Source organism: Mobula birostris, chromosome 6, assembly GCF_030028105.1.
Source record: "Mobula birostris isolate sMobBir1 chromosome 6, sMobBir1.hap1, whole genome shotgun sequence".
NCBI lineage: Eukaryota > Metazoa > Chordata > Chondrichthyes > Myliobatiformes > Myliobatidae > Mobula > Mobula birostris.
Genome location: NC_092375.1, coordinates 115,614,227 through 115,632,368, shown reverse-complemented (window position 1 = coordinate 115,632,368; position 18,142 = coordinate 115,614,227). Strand labels below are relative to the sequence as shown.

Here is an 18,142-nt window from a genome sequence, read left to right as displayed (position 1 = left end):
CCTTACCTGGACTTCTTGTGTCATTCTGGATAACCTGTCTTGAATTACGCATACCTAGCTTTTGATAGTCTACGAATCTCCTGGTTCATCTGTGGCTTTTGGTTTGGGTATGTCTGGTATGTATGTGAAGACACATGCTCATCCACACAGGTCTTGGTGGATCATAGGTCCAGAAGGCTCTACAACATGGGAGTAGAACTAGGTCATCTGGCCCATCGATTCTCCTCCACCATTCCATCATCATACTATCCCTCTCAGCCCCATTCTCCCGTCTTCTCCCCATAACATGTGATGGCCTTACTAATCAAGAACCTTATCCAGACTTGTCATTTACTTTGTTGGTTATTTTGTGCACATGTAATTTATGTATGAAGTACATAATTTTAAGTTTGTTATCTTGAGTGGTTATGTTTGTGATGTACTGTGCTGGTCCGGCAGCTCCACCCTGGGTATTTGCTTCTCTGATAAGAAAACAACTTGCATTTGAACAGTTCTGACCAATGACCCCGATTCAATAAGAACACGACAGGAAGCAGAGATAATGTTGCAAATTGGGTTGGTTCTGTCACAACCTGATTTCACCCATACAGATGACACATATTTTTGCAGTTTCCAATCTGTGGGATTTACCAGTCTTCTTCCTCTAAGTAGACACATAACAACCAGTTAGAATGCTCTCTGTGATACATCTGTAGAAATTTGTGAGTGTCTTTGGTGACATATCAATTCTCTTCAAACTCGTAATGAAATATTGCTGTTGTCAAGGCTTCTCTGTAACTGCATCAATATGTTGGGCTCAGGATAGATCCTCAGAGATGCTGATACTCAGAAACTTGAAACCGCTCACCCTTTCCACTTCTGATCCCTCAGTGAGGACTGGTGTGTGTTCCCTCATCTTATGCTTCCTGAAGTCACAGTCAATTCCTTGGTCTTACTGATGTAGAGGGCAAGTTTGTTGCTGCGACACCGTTCAACAGCTGTATCATTGGAAAATGTATAGAAGGCATTTAGGCTGCTCCTAACCACACAATCACAGGTGTAGAGAGAGTGGAACAGTAGGCTAAGCACACACCCTTGTGCACCAGTGCTGACTGTCAGCAAGGTGGAGATGTTACATCCAATTCATACAGACTGTAGTCTTTTGGTGAGGAAATCAAGGATCCAGTTGCAATGGGATGTATAGCGGCCCAGGTACTAGAGCCTATTGATTAGAAATGAGGGTATGATTGTGTTGAACACTGAGCTGTAGTCTATAAGTTGCAGCCTGACATAAGTATTACTATTGTCCACGTGACCCAAGGCCAAGTGGAGAGCCAGTGAGATTGTATCTACTGTAGACCTATTGTGGCGATAGACAAATTGCAGTGGGTCCAGCTTCTTGCATAGACAGGAGTGGATTCTCGTCATGGCCAACCTCTCAAAGCACGTCATCACAGTCGATGAGTGCCACAGAGTGATAGTCATTGCAGTTCACCATGTTCTTCTTGGGGACTGAAACGTTGTCGCCCATTTGAAGCAGGTGGGAGCCTCCGACTACAGCAGTGATGGTTTGAAGATGTCCTTGAACGTTCCTGGCAGTTGGTTGGCTCAGGTTTTCAGAGCTCTACAGTTTCACCATCTGGGTCTGATGCTTGGCAAGGGATCACCCTTTTGACAGATGTTCTGATATTGGCCTCCAAGACAGAGATTACAGGTCACCAGATGCTACAGGGAATTGGGCAGGTGTAGTTTAATCCTCCCTTTCAAAGTGTGTGTAAAAAGCATTGAACTCACCTGGGAATGAAGCATCACTGCCATTCATGATGTTAGCTTTCACCCTTTCGGAAGTAATCCATTGCGAACCCTGCCAGAGCTAGCGTACATCCGATTCTGTCCCTAACCTCAATCAGAAATGCTTTTTTAAAATAGCCTTCCATAGGCCTTACCTGGACTTCTTGTGTCGTTCTGGATAACCTGTCTTGAATTACGCATACCTAGCTTTTGATAGTCTACGAATCTCCTGGTTCATCTGTGGCTTTTGGTTTGGGTATGTCTGGTATGTATGTGAAGACACATGCTCATCCACACAGGTCTTGGTGGATCATAGGTCCAGAAGGCTCTACAACATGGGAGTAGAACTAGGTCATCTGGCCCATCGATTCTCCTCCACCATTCCATCATCATACTATCCCTCTCAGCCCCATTCTCCCGTCTTCTCCCCATAACATGTGATGGCCTTACTAATCAAGAACCTTATCCAGACTTGTCATTTACTTTGTTGGTTATTTTGTGCACACGTAATTTATGTATGAAGTACATAATTTTAAGTTTGTTATCTTGAGTGGTTATGTTTGTGATGTACTGTGCTGGTCCGGCAGCTCCACCCTGGGTATTTGCTTCTCTGATAAGAAAACAACTTGCATTTGAACAGTTCTGACCAATGACCCCGATTCAATAAGAACACGACAGGAAGCAGAGATAATGTTGCAAATTGGGTTGGTTCTGTCACAACCTGATTTCACCCATACAGATGACACATATTTTTGCAGTTTCCAATCTGTGGGATTTACCAGTCTTCTTCCTCTAAGTAGACACATAACAACCAGTTAGAATGCTCTCTGTGATACATCTGTAGAAATTTGTGAGTGTCTTTGGTGACATATCAATTCTCTTCAAACTCGTAATGAAATATTGCTGTTGTCAAGGCTTCTCTGTAACTGCATCAATATGTTGGGCTCAGGATAGATCCTCAGAGATGCTGATACTCAGAAACTTGAAACCGCTCACCCTTTCCACTTCTGATCCCTCAGTGAGGACTGGTGTGTGTTCCCTCATCTTATGCTTCCTGAAGTCACAGTCAATTCCTTGGTCTTACTGATGTAGAGGGCAAGTTTGTTGCTGCGACACCGTTCAACAGCTGTATCATTGGAAAATGTATAGAAGGCATTTAGGCTGCTCCTAACCACACAATCACAGGTGTAGAGAGAGTGGAACAGTAGGCTAAGCACACACCCTTGTGCACCAGTGCTGACTGTCAGCAAGGTGGAGATGTTACATCCAATTCATACAGACTGTAGTCTTTTGGTGAGGAAATCAAGGATCCAGTTGCAATGGGATGTATAGCGGCCCAGGTACTAGAGCCTATTGATTAGAAATGAGGGTATGATTGTGTTGAACACTGAGCTGTAGTCTATAAGTTGCAGCCTGACATAAGTATTACTATTGTCCACGTGACCCAAGGCCAAGTGGAGAGCCAGTGAGATTGTATCTACTGTAGACCTATTGTGGCGATAGACAAATTGCAGTGGGTCCAGCTTCTTGCATAGACAGGAGTGGATTCTCGTCATGGCCAACCTCTCAAAGCACGTCATCACAGTCGATGAGTGCCACAGAGTGATAGTCATTGCAGTTCACCATGTTCTTCTTGGGGACTGAAACGTTGTCGCCCATTTGAAGCAGGTGGGAGCCTCCGACTACAGCAGTGATGGTTTGAAGATGTCCTTGAACGTTCCTGGCAGTTGGTTGGCTCAGGTTTTCAGAGCCCTACAGTTTCACCATCTGGGTCTGATGCTTGGCAAGGGATCACCCTTTTGACAGATGTTCTGATATTGGCCTCCAAGACAGAGATTACAGGTCACCAGATGCTACAGGGAATTGGGCAGGTGTAGTTTAATCCTCCCTTTCAAAGTGTGTGTAAAAAGCATTGAACTCACCTGGGAATGAAGCATCACTGCCATTCATGATGTTAGCTTTCACCCTTTCGGAAGTAATCCACTGCGAACCCTGCCAGAGCTAGCGTACATCCGATTCTGTCCCTAACCTCAATCAGAAATGCTTTTTTAAAATAGCCTTCCATAGACCTTACCTGGACTTCTTGTGTCATTCTGGATAACCTGTCTTGAATTACGCATACCTAGCTTTTGATAGTCTACGAATCTCCTGGTTCATCTGTGGCTTTTGGTTTGGGTATGTCTGGTATGTATGTGAAGACACATGCTCATCCACACAGGTCTTGGTGGATCATAGGTCCAGAAGGCTCTACAACATGGGAGTAGAACTAGGTCATCTGGCCCATCGATTCTCCTCCACCATTCCATCATCATACTATCCCTCTCAGCCCCATTCTCCCGTCTTCTCCCCATAACATGTGATGGCCTTACTAATCAAGAACCTTATCCAGACTTGTCATTTACTTTGTTGGTTATTTTGTGCACATGTAATTTATGTATGAAGAACATAATTTTAAGTTTGTTATCTTGAGTGGTTATGTTTGTGATGTACTGTGCTGGTCCGGCAGCTCCACCCTGGGTATTTGCTTCTCTGATAAGAAAACAACTTGCATTTGAACAGTTCTGACCAATGACCCCGATTCAACAAGAACACGACAGGAAGCAGAGATAATGTTGAAAACTGGGTTGGTTCTGTCACAACCTGATTTCACCCATACAGATGACGCATGCTCTTGCAGTTTCCAGTCTGTGGGATTTGCCACTCTTCTTCCCGTAGGTAGACACATTTCTACATTTCTTACAACACCTCTCCAATTTCCAGATGGTCATTGTTATTCGATTGACACATTCATGTAAACGAACCTCGTCAAAGGCTCAGTGTGTGTCTTACCTGTTAGATGAGGAAAGGAACAAGTTAACCCTCACACCGGCAAGTTGGAAACATCAAAGTCCTGTCGTGGAGGTAAGCAGATTTTAATCATCTCACTTATTGACAGACCTCTTCAGCATTTTGTATATATTTGTGAAAGAGTTTCTCTGAATATCAATGACACATTTTTCAGGTGTAATGATTTTATAATGCTGTTTACATTGTAAATACATGCTGGTATTCATTTAGAACATAGAACAGTACATCAGAAACAGGCCCTTCGGCCCACAATGTTGTTGAATTTTGAAAGTTCTTGTTATCTGTTTTATCTTGTCCCCTGACCAACACACCTCAGCAAGTTCCGTATAGTGCAGTGGTTAGCACAATCACTTTACAGCACCAGCAATCACTGATTTGAGTTCGATTCTTGCCACTGCTTTTGTTCATTCTCCCTGTGTCTGTGAAGGTTTCCTCCAGGTGTTCTGGTTTCCTCCCACATTCCGAAGGCACACGGGTAAGGGATAGTGACTTGTGGGCATGCTACGTTGGCACATGAATCACGATGATAATTGCAGGCTGTCCCCAACTTGTTTTTGGTCTGTGTTGGTCACTGAGACAAATCAACACATTTCACCGTATGGTTAGATGCTCATGTAACAAATCAAGCCTCACCTACGAGGCTGTCAGGGTCATCGACTGTAACCAGTGCTCTTGGTCTGGTCTCCCCTACATCAGTGAGACCCAATGTCAATTGCAGCATCGCAAGGCAGAATTTCCCAGTGGCTACCCATTTCAAATTGACTTCCCGTCCCCATTCCGACATGTCCATCCACAACCTCCTTGATGACCAAGATAAGACAAGTTTATTTATTGATTTATTTATTGAGATTCAGCTCGGAATAGACCCTTCAAGCCGTGTCACCCAGCAACCCGTCAATTTAATCCCAGCCCAATCATGGGAAAATTTACAATGACCAACTAACCTGCCAATCAGAACGTCTTTGGACTGTGAGAGATAACTGGAGCACCCAGAGGAAATCCACTCGGTCAAGCAGAGAGCATACAATCTCCTGATAGGAAGAGGCATGAATTGAACCTGGGTGGCTGGTACTGTAAAGTGCTCTGCTAACCTCTCCACAGTCATGCCACCTTCTTACCCTTTCTAGTTGGAGGACCAACAGCTCTCAGTCTATTTGGGTAACTGCCAACCTGATAGCACAATTGAATTGAATTGACTTTACTACTTACGTCCTTCATATACATGAGCAGTAAAAATCTTTACGTTACGTTTCCATCCAAATGTGCGATGTGCAATTTATGTTCATTTATAATAAATAGTATGTACAACAGGATAGTCAATATCACACAGAAATACAGTTGTGTCAACATAAGTTAAGCAGTGTAATGGCCTGGTGGAAGAAGCTGTCCTGTTGGTCCTGGCTTTTATGCTGCGGTACCATTTCCCAGATGGTAGCAACTGGAACAAAAGCATTGATTTCACTAATTTATCCCCCACTCCTATCTCTGTCTTTCCATTCCCCGTTCTAGCTCCCCTCTCACCTCTTCTCTTCTCCTCGCCTGCCCATCACCTCCCATGGGTGATCCTCCTCTTTCCCTCTCTCCCCTCTCTCCTCTCTTATCAGATACCTGACTTCTTTTTCAGCTCCTTACCCCTTCCAACTCTCACCCCTCAGCTTCTTACTTCATCTCCCCTATCCCCCACCTACCTTTTCCTGTCTTCAGCCCCCTTTCTTGCCAGTCCTGATGAAAGGCTCAGCCCAAATCATTGACTGGATATTCCCCTCCATAGATGCTGCCTGACTTATTGAGTTCCTCAATCATTTTGTGTGTGTTGCCTAAGATATCCAGCATCTCCAGAATCTCTTGTATTTATGATGTATTTCTCTGTTTCTTTCAGGGATGGCTGTCCTGAACTATGATCTCGATGATGTAGACTTTGGGGATATGTTTGACAATTACACATATCCAGAATATGTACTCACTGATCAGAACTCCAGTCCTTGCCACCCTGTAAATTTTGGAAACTGGGTCAATCTCACATTGGCCGTTGTCTACAGCCTGGTGTGTTTCCTCGCCGTGATGGGGAACCTGGTGGTGATGATCGTCATTCTACACAATCGGCGCTCAACATCATCGACAGACGTCTACCTGCTCCACCTTGCCACGGCTGACCTGCTCTTTGCCATTTCTCTGCCCTTCTGGGCAGTGGATGCCATGTCTGGGTGGGTGTTTGACGATGCCATGTGTAAGGTTGTCAGCATGCTCCAGGAGGTGAACTTTTACAGTGGCATCCTGTTTCTGGCCTGCATCAGTGTTGACCGTTACCTCGCCATCGTCCACTCTGCCCAGTCCCACAGGCAGAAGCGGCCGGTCCTGATCAAACTGGTCTGTGCTGTTGTGTGGGTGCTGGCTGTTCTCTTGTCTTTACCCATCCTCTACAAGGGCAAGTTCGTCTACGATGGAAGAGTCCTGTGTTATGAGTTACTCGAGGGTGAATCCATCACAACCTGGAAAAACACCACCAGGTTCTTACGTCATGTCATTGGGTTCCTCATTCCACTGGGTGTCATGGTCTTCTGCTACAGTGTCACCATCCGCAGACTGTGTCAGACAAAGGGTTTCCAGAAGCAGAAAGCCATGAAGGTCATTATCGCCGTGGTGCTTGCATTTCTCATTTGTTGGCTGCCCCACAATATCACCGTGTTTGTCGACACTCTGATGAGAAGCAAGCTCATCGCCGAGACTTGTGACAGGCGCAATCACATCGACCGGGCTCTGTCCGTGACTCGGATTCTGGGATTTCTGCATTGCTGCATTAATCCAATCTTATACGGCTTCATTGGGCTCAAATTCCGGAGGAACTTACTCAACCTCTTGGCAGATAAAGGACTTATTAGTCAACATGCAAAAGCACATTATAAGCGATCGGTGTCCACTTCCTCGGAATCCGGACTCGTTTCTTCTACAATATAGACTGTCTGTGATGGTGGAATCTCATCCAATCAGAATATTGTCGAACTAGAAGCTTAAATACGATGTTGGAGCCATTATTGTGTGGGATGTTTTCCACTCTTTGCTGTTATCTAGTTTGATGGTCATTAAACCCAAGAGATTCTGCAGATGCTGGAAATCTAGAGCAACACACACAAAGTGCTGGAGGAGCTCAGCAGGTCAGGCAGCATCTTTGGAAAAGAGTAAGCAGTCGCTATTTCAGGCCGAGACCCGTCACCAGCACTAGGAAGGAAGGGGGAAGGAGTCAGACTAAGAAAGTGCAGAGAGGAGAGGAAGACGTACAAGGAGGCAAGTGTTAGGTGAAACCGGGAGAGGAGGAGCGGGGTGAAGTAAAGAGCTAGGACGTTGATTGGTGGACGAGATACAGGGCTGGAGAAGGGAAGACCATGGAAGAAAGGGAAGGGGGAGGAGCACCAGAGGGAGGTGATGGGCAGGCAAGGAGATAAGTTATGAGAGGGAAACAAGAATGGAGAATTCTGAGGGAGAGGTGGGGGGGCAATTACTGGAGGTTCAAGAAATCAATGTTCATGCCATCAGGTTGGAGGCTACCCAGACTGAATATATCCTCCAACCTGAGAGAGGCCTCATTGTGGCAGTAGAGGAAGCCATGGACAGACATGTTGGAATGGGAACGGGAAATAAAATTGAGATGGGTGACCATCGGAAAATCCCGCTTTTTGTGACAGAGGGAGCGAAGGTGCTTGGCGAAGCGGTCTCACAATCTATGCCGGGTCTCGCCAATTTCCAGGAGGCCACACCAGGAGCACCAGGTAAAGTAGACGACCCCAACAGACTTGCAGGTGAAGTGTCACCTCACCTGGAGGGACAAGTTGGGGCCCTGAATGGTAGTGAGGGAGAAGGTGTAGGGTCAGGACTGGGACTTGTTCCTCTTGCAAGGATAAGTGCCAGGGATGAGATCAGCGGGGAGGCATGAGTGGACAAAGAAGTTGTCCAGGGAGCGATCCCTGCAGAATGCAGAAAATGGGGGCAGAGAAAGGTGTGTTTGGTTGTGGGACCCCACTGAAGATGGCAGAAGTTGCAGAGAATTATGTGCTGGATGCGGAGGCTAGTGGGGTGGTAGGTGAGGACAAGAGGAACCCTATCCCTGGTGAGGTGGCGGGAGGATGGGGTTGAGAGCAGATGTGCCTAAAATGGAAGAGATGCAGTTGAGGGCAGCATTGACTGTGGAGGAAGGGAAGTCCCTTTCTTTGAAGAAGGAGGACATCTCATTAGTGCTGGAATGAAAGTCCTCATCCTGAGAACAGGTGTAGCAGAGACAGAGGAACTGAGAAACTGGAATGGCAATTTTACAAGCGACCACATAGGAAGAGGTATAGTCAAGATAGATGTGAGAGTCAGCGAGTTTATAAAAGATATCAGTAGATAGGCTAACTGCAGAGATAGAGATTGAGAGATCGAGAAAACTCTTTACTTCAGCCCCTCACACTCTCCCGACTTCACCTATCACCTGCCACCTCGTGCCTCTTCCTCTCTCCCCTCCTCTACCTTTTTATTTTGACTTCTTCACCCTACCCTTCCAGTCCTGATGAAGGGTCTCAGCCTGAAATGTCGACTGCTTATTTCCATCCATAGATGCTGCCTGACCTGCTGTGCTCCTCCAGCACTTTGAGTGTGTTGATGATCAATAATGTGATTTGAATGGTTTCATCTCTGCTATCCCAAGATAGCTCTCGCTTTCGCATTATCATCTGCAACTGATACATTACATGATATTTGGTGATTGTAAACAAACCACAAGGACTACTGGCTTCACGCAGAATTTTAGCACTGCGGGACAGGCCATTCGGGCAGCCAAGCTGTTCCTAGCCTTCTGAATAAGGAAGAAATATTTGCACACCAGTTGAAGATTGCTAGATTAAGAACTATTCCATAACTCAGCATCATCAAAATCGAGGCATTGGCTCTACCCAGTGTGAGCAGACTGGAGAACAATATACGTCCATAGTTTTTAGGCTACATAGATTTTTTTTAATCCCAGGCATTGCTCTTTCCCTTTAATCATTACGGTGAATGTGGCAACTTCCCATGGAAGAAAAATTGGGAGAATGTGGGATGAGATTAATCTTGGGGTAGGAGAAATAGTCAGCACAACATCGTGGACTGAAAGGCCTGTACTGTGCTGTACTTTTCTGTGTTGTATATTGTCTGTTTTATCCTCTTGTTCTGGGGAGATAAGTGAAAAAGCTTCAGCTTTGCTTTAACAACACATCTCCCTTCAGGACTGTAACCAACTTACCTTTCCTTTTCAGTATCTCTTCTCAGTATTTATTTGTCTATGCGATTTCAAATTTCATAACCCAGATGATACAGGAGCAGGCAGGCCACTCAGCCCACGCAGTCTGCTCTGCCATTCCACCGTGGCCCTTCCATTTCTTCCCTATTCTCCTGCCTTCTACACATAACCTTCAACTACTCAAGAACCGATCAAACTCTGTTTTAAATATAGCCAGTGACTTGGCCTCCACAACCATCTGTGGTAACGGATTCACCATCCTCTCTATTCCTCTTCATTTCTATTCAAAAGGGATGTCTTTGTGCACAGTCTCAGTGTACAAGGTCCCCTCATTCTTCAAAATGGATCCCCTTCATTCTTCAAAACTCTGGTGAGTACAGGCGCAGAGCATCAAAGCTGGTCATACATTAACCCTCTCATTGTGGGCGGTTCACGAGCACCGTGCGGAATAACATCATCAGATAAAGATACTGACGTGTTTGGGGAGGTGGAGAAGATGCCATTCAGAAGGTTGAACTGGAAGACCTGTTGTTTATGTTGCAATGCATTCTTTGTTTACTTGATATTTGCTGTAACTGCATTTATTTTAATAAATGTTATTTGGCTGACTGCAAGGACTCTATCCTGGCCTACTCTATCCTGGCCTAATATAAAATAAAATTACAGATCCACAATCCCTTATCCGAAATTCTGAAATCCAAAAAGCTCCAAAAACCGAAGTTTTTCTCGCCAACAGCTGACATTACTCAGGTGTGACGTGGCAGCACGAGCAGAGGCCACCAGATGTCAGTTGTGGCTCAGCGCTCGTACTGGTTACACGTTCATTTGGAACATAGAACAGTACATCAGAAACAGGCCCTTCGGCCCACAACGTTGTTGAATTTTGAATGTTGTTTTTGTCTGTTGTATCTCGTCCCCTGACCAACACACCTCAGCAAATTCTGTTTAGTATCATGGTTAGCACAATCACTTTACAGCACCAGCGATCACTGATTTGGGTTCAAATCTTGCCACTGCCTGTAAAGAGTTTGTTCATTCTCCCTGTGACTGTGAAGGTTTCCTCTGGCTGTTCTGGTTTCCTCCCACATTCCAAAGACACATGGGTAAGGGTTAGTGACTTGTGGGCATGCTATGTTGGCACGTGAATCAAGGTGATAATTACAGGCTGTCCCCAACATGTTTTTAGTCTGTGTTGGTCACTGAGACAAATCAACACATTTCTCCGTGTGGTTAGATGTTCATGTAACAAATCAAGTTATTTTATAAAAGTAATGACCTCAAATCTTAATTTTTAGGTCGGAGGCAGATGGAGTTTTGTAAAGCAAGGGGATAGAGGTTTTTGAATTTTCTTCTGTAGGATTCTTGTTCAGCCCATCGAAGCTGTGCTAGCTCACAGAGCAATCCACTCTCCAATTAGTTTCTGCGTCATAAATTCTTCCAGTCTTCCCATCAGATCTGCCCCTCAACTGTGTATTGGGGGCAAACTTCAGTGGCCAATTTACTCTGCATGGCTTTGGAATGTGGGAGGAAATGAGAGCCTCCAGAATAGTGGGGAACCCTCACAGAGAATGCAAACTCCACACAGAGAGCACCGGAGATTGGGATCGAACTTGGGTCACTGGATCTACCTGATGTTCCACTGTGCTCTCCCTTTGCTTCCTCCCCCAGGTTACTGTGATGTAGTTATGGTCAAAGTTAAATTGGCTACTTTCTAAAGAACATAGCTCATTAAACTTATCAGCGCAGTAAAGTCCCCTCGGCTGACTATTTAACCTACTCTAAGTTCAATCTAAACTTTCCCTCCCACATAGTACTCAATTTTTTTTTAATCATCCATGTGCCTATCTAAGACTCTCTTAAATGTTCCCCAATGTATCTTCCTCTACCACCACCCTGGCAGCACGTTCCACACACCCACCACTCCCTATACTTGGAGAAAGTATGTTACAGTAAATGACGGCGATGCATGAGATATGTAGAAACTCTAAACCTTCTTGACCTCAGTAATTGATGTTAACCGAGTCTCTGCTCTGCCCCTGACCACCTCTCCCCCACCGACCTACCGCCACCTTCCTGAAGTCAACAACCAGCTCTTTTGTTTTGCTGGCATTGGGGTAAGGTCACTGTCACCAGGCAGTCTATCCCCTTTCAGTACTCTGACTCATTATTATCCGATCCACCATAGGAAAAAGAGTAAAAAGCATGTACATCCAAATATACAGTGAAATGCGTCATTTGCATCAAATCAGATCAGTGAAAATTTAGCTGAGGGGAGCCCAGAAATCTTGTCACATCTCCGGCACTGACATAGCACTCCCACAACTTAGTAACCCTAACCCGCACGACTTTGGAATGAGAGAGGAATCCGGACCATCTGGAAGAAACCCATGCAGTTCACGGGGAGAATCTATATTTCATTAGGAGTTTGAGGAATTTTGTTATGTCACCGAAGACTCCATCAAATTTCCAGAGATGGACTGTTGGACAGCATCTAACTGGTTGCATCACCGTCTAGTTTGGAGGCTTCAACGCACAGGATCAGAAAAGCCTGCTGAAGATTGCTGATTCGGCCAGCTCCATCACGGGCTGTAGCCTCCCCACCACTGAGGACATCTTCAAAAGCTGATGCTTCAAACTAGCAGCATCCACCATTAAGGACCCCCGCCACACAGGACTTATCTTCTTCTCATTATTACCATCAGAGAGGAGGTACAGGAGCCTGAATCCACACACACACACTCACACACACATACTCATCTTAGGAAGAGCTTCTTTCCCTCTGCCGTCAGATTTCGACCTCACTATTTGATCTCTTATTGCCCTACCTATTAGTTTTGTATGTACAGAATTTGTTACTGTAACCCATGGTAACACACAAAATGTTGGCTGAACTCAGCAGGTCAGGCAGCATCTGTGCAGGGGAATAAAGAGACAAAGTGAAATGAACAGCCAGGCTCTATAAGGCACTGGTCAGACCACAGTTGAAGTGTTGAGACTTTGTACTCCTTTCCCTCCCCACACCATCTTATTCCAGGTTCTGCCCCTTCCTTTCCAGTCTCGGCCCAAAATGTCAATTCTTTATTCCTCTCGACAGAGGTGTGTACTGCTCTAGATTTCCAGCATCTATAAAACCTCTAGTGTTTATAATTTACAGTAATTTTTTATGTATTATACTGTCCTGCTGCTGCAAAACAACAAATTTCTGGACAAATAAGTGATAAAAAACCTGGTTCTCATTCTGATTCTGAAGGGCTACACCTGCTCCTCTACTTCCTCCTTCACCACAATTCAGGGCCCCAAACATTCCTTCCAGGTGAGGAGACACCTCACCTACGAGGCTGTCAGGGTCATCGACTGTAACCAGTGCTCTTGGTCTGGTCTCCCCTACATCAGTGAGACCCGATGTCAATTGCAGGATCGCAAGGCAAAATTTCCCAGTGGCTACCCATTTCAAATTGACTTCCCGTCCCCATTCTGACATGTTGGTCCACAAGCTCCATGACGAACAAGATAAGACAAGTTTATTTATTGAGATTCAGCTCGGAATAGACCCTTCAAGCCGTGTCACCCAGCAACCCGTCAATTTAATCCCAGCCCAATCATGGGAAAATTTACAATGACCAACTAACCTGCCAATCAGAACGTCTTTGGACTGTGAGAGATAACTGGAGCACCCAGAGGAAATCCACTCGGTCAAGCAGAGAGCATACAATCTCCTGATAGGAAGAGGCATGAATTGAACCTGGGTGGCTGGTACTGTAAAGTGCTCTGCTAACCTCTCCACAGTCATGCCACCTTCTTACCCTTTCTAGTTGGAGGACCAACAGCTCTCAGTCTATTTGGGTAACTGCCAACCTGATAGCACAATTGAATTGAATTGACTTTACTACTTACGTCCTTCATATACATGAGCAGTAAAAATCTTTACGTTACGTTTCCATCCAAATGTGCGATGTGCAATTTATGTTCATTTATAATAAATAGTATGTACAACAGGATAGTCAATATCACACAGAAATACAGTTGTGTCAACATGAGTTAAGCAGTGTAATGGCCTGGTGGAAGAAGCTGTCCTGTTGGTCCTGGCTTTTATGCTGCGGTACCATTTCCCAGATGGTAGCAACTGGAACAAAAGCATTGATTTCACTAATTTATCCCCCACTCCTATCTCTGTCTTTCCATTCCCCGTTCTAGCTCCCCTCTCACCTCTTCTCTTCTCCTCGCCTGCCCATCACCTCCCATGGGTGATCCTCCTCTTTCCCTCTCTCCCCTCTCTCCTCTCTTATCAGATACCTGACTTCTTTTTCAGCTCCTTACCCCTTCCAACTCTCACCCCTCAGCTTCTTACTTCATCTCCCCTATCCCCCACCTACCTTTTCCTGTCTTCAGCCCCCTTTCTTGCCAGTCCTGATGAAAGGCTCAGCCCAAATCATTGACTGGATATTCCCCTCCATAGATGCTGCCTGACTTATTGAGTTCCTCAATCATTTTGTGTGTGTTGCCTAAGATATCCAGCATCTCCAGAATCTCTTGTATTTATGATGTATTTCTCTGTTTCTTTCAGGGATGGCTGTCCTGAACTATGATCTCGATGATGTAGACTTTGGGGATATGTTTGACAATTACACATATCCAGAATATGTACTCACTGATCAGAACTCCAGTCCTTGCCACCCTGTAAATTTTGGAAACTGGGTCAATCTCACATTGGCCGTTGTCTACAGCCTGGTGTGTTTCCTCGCCGTGATGGGGAACCTGGTGGTGATGATCGTCATTCTACACAATCGGCGCTCAACATCATCGACAGACGTCTACCTGCTCCACCTTGCCACGGCTGACCTGCTCTTTGCCATTTCTCTGCCCTTCTGGGCAGTGGATGCCATGTCTGGGTGGGTGTTTGACGATGCCATGTGTAAGGTTGTCAGCATGCTCCAGGAGGTGAACTTTTACAGTGGCATCCTGTTTCTGGCCTGCATCAGTGTTGACCGTTACCTCGCCATCGTCCACTCTGCCCAGTCCCACAGGCAGAAGCGGCCGGTCCTGATCAAACTGGTCTGTGCTGTTGTGTGGGTGCTGGCTGTTCTCTTGTCTTTACCCATCCTCTACAAGGGCAAGTTCGTCTACGATGGAAGAGTCCTGTGTTACGAGTTACTCGAGGGTGAATTCATTGCAACCTGGAAAAACACCACCAGGTTCTTGCGTCATGTCATTGGGTTCCTCATCCCACTGGGTGTCATGGTCTTCTGCTACAGTGTCACCATCCGCAGACTGTGTCAGACAAAGGGTTTCCAGAAGCAGAAAGCCATGAAGGTCATTATCGCCGTGGTGCTTGCATTTCTCATTTGTTGGCTGCCCCACAATATCACCGTGTTTGTCGACACTCTGATGAGAAGCAAGCTCATCGCCGAGACTTGTGACAGGCGCAATCACATCGACCGGGCTCTGTCCGTGACTCAGATTCTGGGATTTCTGCATTGCTGCATTAATCCAATCTTATACGGCTTCATTGGGCTCAAATTCCGGAGGAACTTACTCAACCTCTTGGCAGATAAAGGACTTATTAGTCAACATGCAAAAGCACATTATAAGCAATCAGTGTCCTCTTTCTCGGAATCCGGACCCGTTTCTTCTATGATATAGACTGTCTGTGATGGTGGAATCTCATCCAATCAGAATGTTGTCGAATTAGAAGCTTAAATACGATGTTGGAGCCATCATTGTATAGGATGCTGTTCTCTATATGGCGCTGTTATCCAGTTCAATGGTCAGTAATATGGTTTGAGTGGCTTTGCTTCTGCTATCCCAATGACACCACTCACTTTCACATTATCATCTGCACCAGATACATCATGTGATTCTCGGGGTCTGAAAACTAACAACAAGGACTATTGGCTTCAGCCAGAATGGTAGCACTATGGTAGGTTCTGATGCTAGCTTTCTGAATAAGGAAGAAATATTTGCAATCCTCCGGTTGAAGATTGGTAGATTGACTGAGAATTATCAAAATCAAGGCATTGTCTCTCACCCAGTGTGGGCAGACTATAGAACGAAATACGTGCATAGTTTTTAAGCTACATAGATTTTTTTATCCCATACATTGCTCTTTCCCTTTAGTCATTACGGTGAATGTGGCAGCATCCCATGGGAGAAAAATGAGGGTACGGGAAGGAAGTCTTGATCTTGGAGTAGATGAAATGGTCAGCTCATCACAGGCTGAAGGTCCTGTACTGTGTTGTACTTTTCTATGCTTTATGTTGTCTGTTCTGTCTTCTTGTCTTGTTCTAAACGGGGAGAAAATCCAAAAATCTGAGGTGTAACAGGACTTGAAGGTCCTCGTGCAGAACACCCTAAAGGTTAACTTGTACGTAGATTCGGTGGTGAGGAAAGCAAATGCAATGTTAGACCTCATTTCAAGAGGTCTGGAACACAAGAGCAGGGATGTGATTCTGAGGCTTTATAAGGCACTGGTGAGGCCTCACCTTGAGTATTGTGAACAGGTTTGAGCTCCTTATCTAAGAAAAGATGTGCTGGCTTTGTAGAGGGCTCAGAGGAGATTCACAAGGATGATTCCGAGAATGAATGGGTTATCATACAAGGAACGTTTGATAGCTCTGGGTCTGTTCTCGCTGGAATTTAGAAGGATGGAAGAGGATCTCATTGAAACCTTTCAAACATTGAAAGGCCTAGACAGAATAGATGTGGGAAAGCTGTTTCTCATGGTGGGGGAGTCTAGGACAAGACGGCACAGCCTCAGGATAGAGGGGCGTCCAATTAAAACAGATGCTGAGAAATTTCTTTAGCCAGAGGGTGGTGAATTAGTGGAATTTATTACCATAGGCCACTGTGGAGGCCAGGTTGTTGGGTGTATTTAAGGTGGAGATTGATAGGTTCTTGATTGGACCAGCATCAAAGGTTACGGGGAGAAAGCTGGGGAGTGGGGCTGAAGAGGGGAACAAAGGATGAGTGATGATTGAATGGTGAAACAGACTCTATGGGCCAAATGGTCTAATTCTGCTCCTCTGTCTTAGGTCTTATGGTATTAAATAGGTGAAAGATGTTCAGTTGTATGCTTTGCTTTGACAACACAGCTCCATTCAGGACTGTAACCAACTTTAGCCTTCCCTTACAGTATGTCTTTTCAGTATTTATTTGTCTATGCAATTTCAAATTTCATAAGACCGTGTGATACAGGAGCAGGCAGGCCACTCAGCCCACACATTCTGCTCTGCCATTCCAGCATGGCTGATTTTTTTCCTTCCCCATTCTCCTGCCTCTCCTCATAACCTTTAACCCCTGACCAATCATGAACCTATCAACCTCAGTGTTAAATATACCCAGTGACATGGCCTCCACAACCGTCTGTCGCAATGTATTCCACAGATTCACTACTCTCTGTCTGAAGGTATTCCTCATCATCTCCATTCTACAGGGGTGTCCTTGTACTCTGAGAGTGTGCCCTCTGGTCCTAGACTCTCCCGCTATAGGAAATATCCTCTCCACATTCACTCTAGCTAGACCTTTCAATATTCAATAAGTTTCAATGAGATCCCACTCATTCTTCAAAACTCTGGTGAGTACAGGCACAGAGCATCAAAGTTGTTCATACATTAACCCTCTCATTGTGGGCGGTTCACCAGCACCGTGCGGAATAACACTATCAGATAAAGATACTGACGTGTTTGGGGAGGTGGAGAAGATGCCATTCAGAAGGCTGAACTGGAAGACCTGTTGTTTATGTTGCAATGCATTCTTTGTTTACTTGATATTTGCTGTAACTGCATTTATGTTAATAAATGTTATTTGGCTGACTACAAGGACTCTATCCTGGCCTAATATAAGATAAAATAAAATTACAAGTCCACAATCCCTTATCTGAAATTCTGAAATCCAAAAAGCTCCGAAAACAGAAGTTTTCTTCGCCAAGAGCTGATGTCACTCAGGTGTGATGTGGCAGCACTAGCAGAGGCCGCCGGACGTCAGTTGTGGCTCAGTGCTCGTACTGTTTACATGTGCATTTGCTGTTCACTGATATTTTGTGTTCACTGTTGACTTTGTGTTTAATTTCACTGTGAAAATGTCAGAAAGAGCTGCAGATATCCCTATGGGTAACAATGAGGAAAAGAGAAGGAAGCACCTGTTTCATTATCATTAACGCAGAAAATGGAGTTATTGCAGAAGCTTGATCGTGGTGTGTCTGTGCGGCGTCTTACTGAAGAATATGGTGTCGGAACTACTGCTGTATATTATTTAAGGAAGTAGAAAGACAAGTTACTGAAC

The 18,142-nt window shown here is 45.1% G+C and overlaps 2 protein-coding genes across 2 annotated transcripts; both read left to right on the top strand.

The window, feature by feature from the left end:
• The first annotated feature begins 4,397 nt into the window (after positions 1-4,397).
• Positions 4,398-10,479, top strand: LOC140199292 (C-X-C chemokine receptor type 2-like). The gene is made up of 2 exons (XM_072261091.1): positions 4,398-4,671; positions 6,497-10,479. Exon 2 carries the CDS (start codon positions 6,499-6,501, stop codon positions 7,570-7,572), a length of 1,074 nt encoding a protein of 357 aa, XP_072117192.1. The 5' UTR covers positions 4,398-4,671; positions 6,497-6,498; the 3' UTR covers positions 7,573-10,479.
• A 100-nt stretch (positions 10,480-10,579) lies between these two features.
• Positions 10,580-17,679, top strand: LOC140199293 (C-X-C chemokine receptor type 2-like). Its single transcript, XM_072261092.1, has 2 exons — positions 10,580-12,574; positions 14,430-17,679. Exon 2 carries the CDS (start codon positions 14,432-14,434, stop codon positions 15,503-15,505), a length of 1,074 nt encoding a protein of 357 aa, XP_072117193.1. The 5' UTR covers positions 10,580-12,574; positions 14,430-14,431; the 3' UTR covers positions 15,506-17,679.
• The last annotated feature ends 463 nt before the right edge of the window (positions 17,680-18,142 follow it).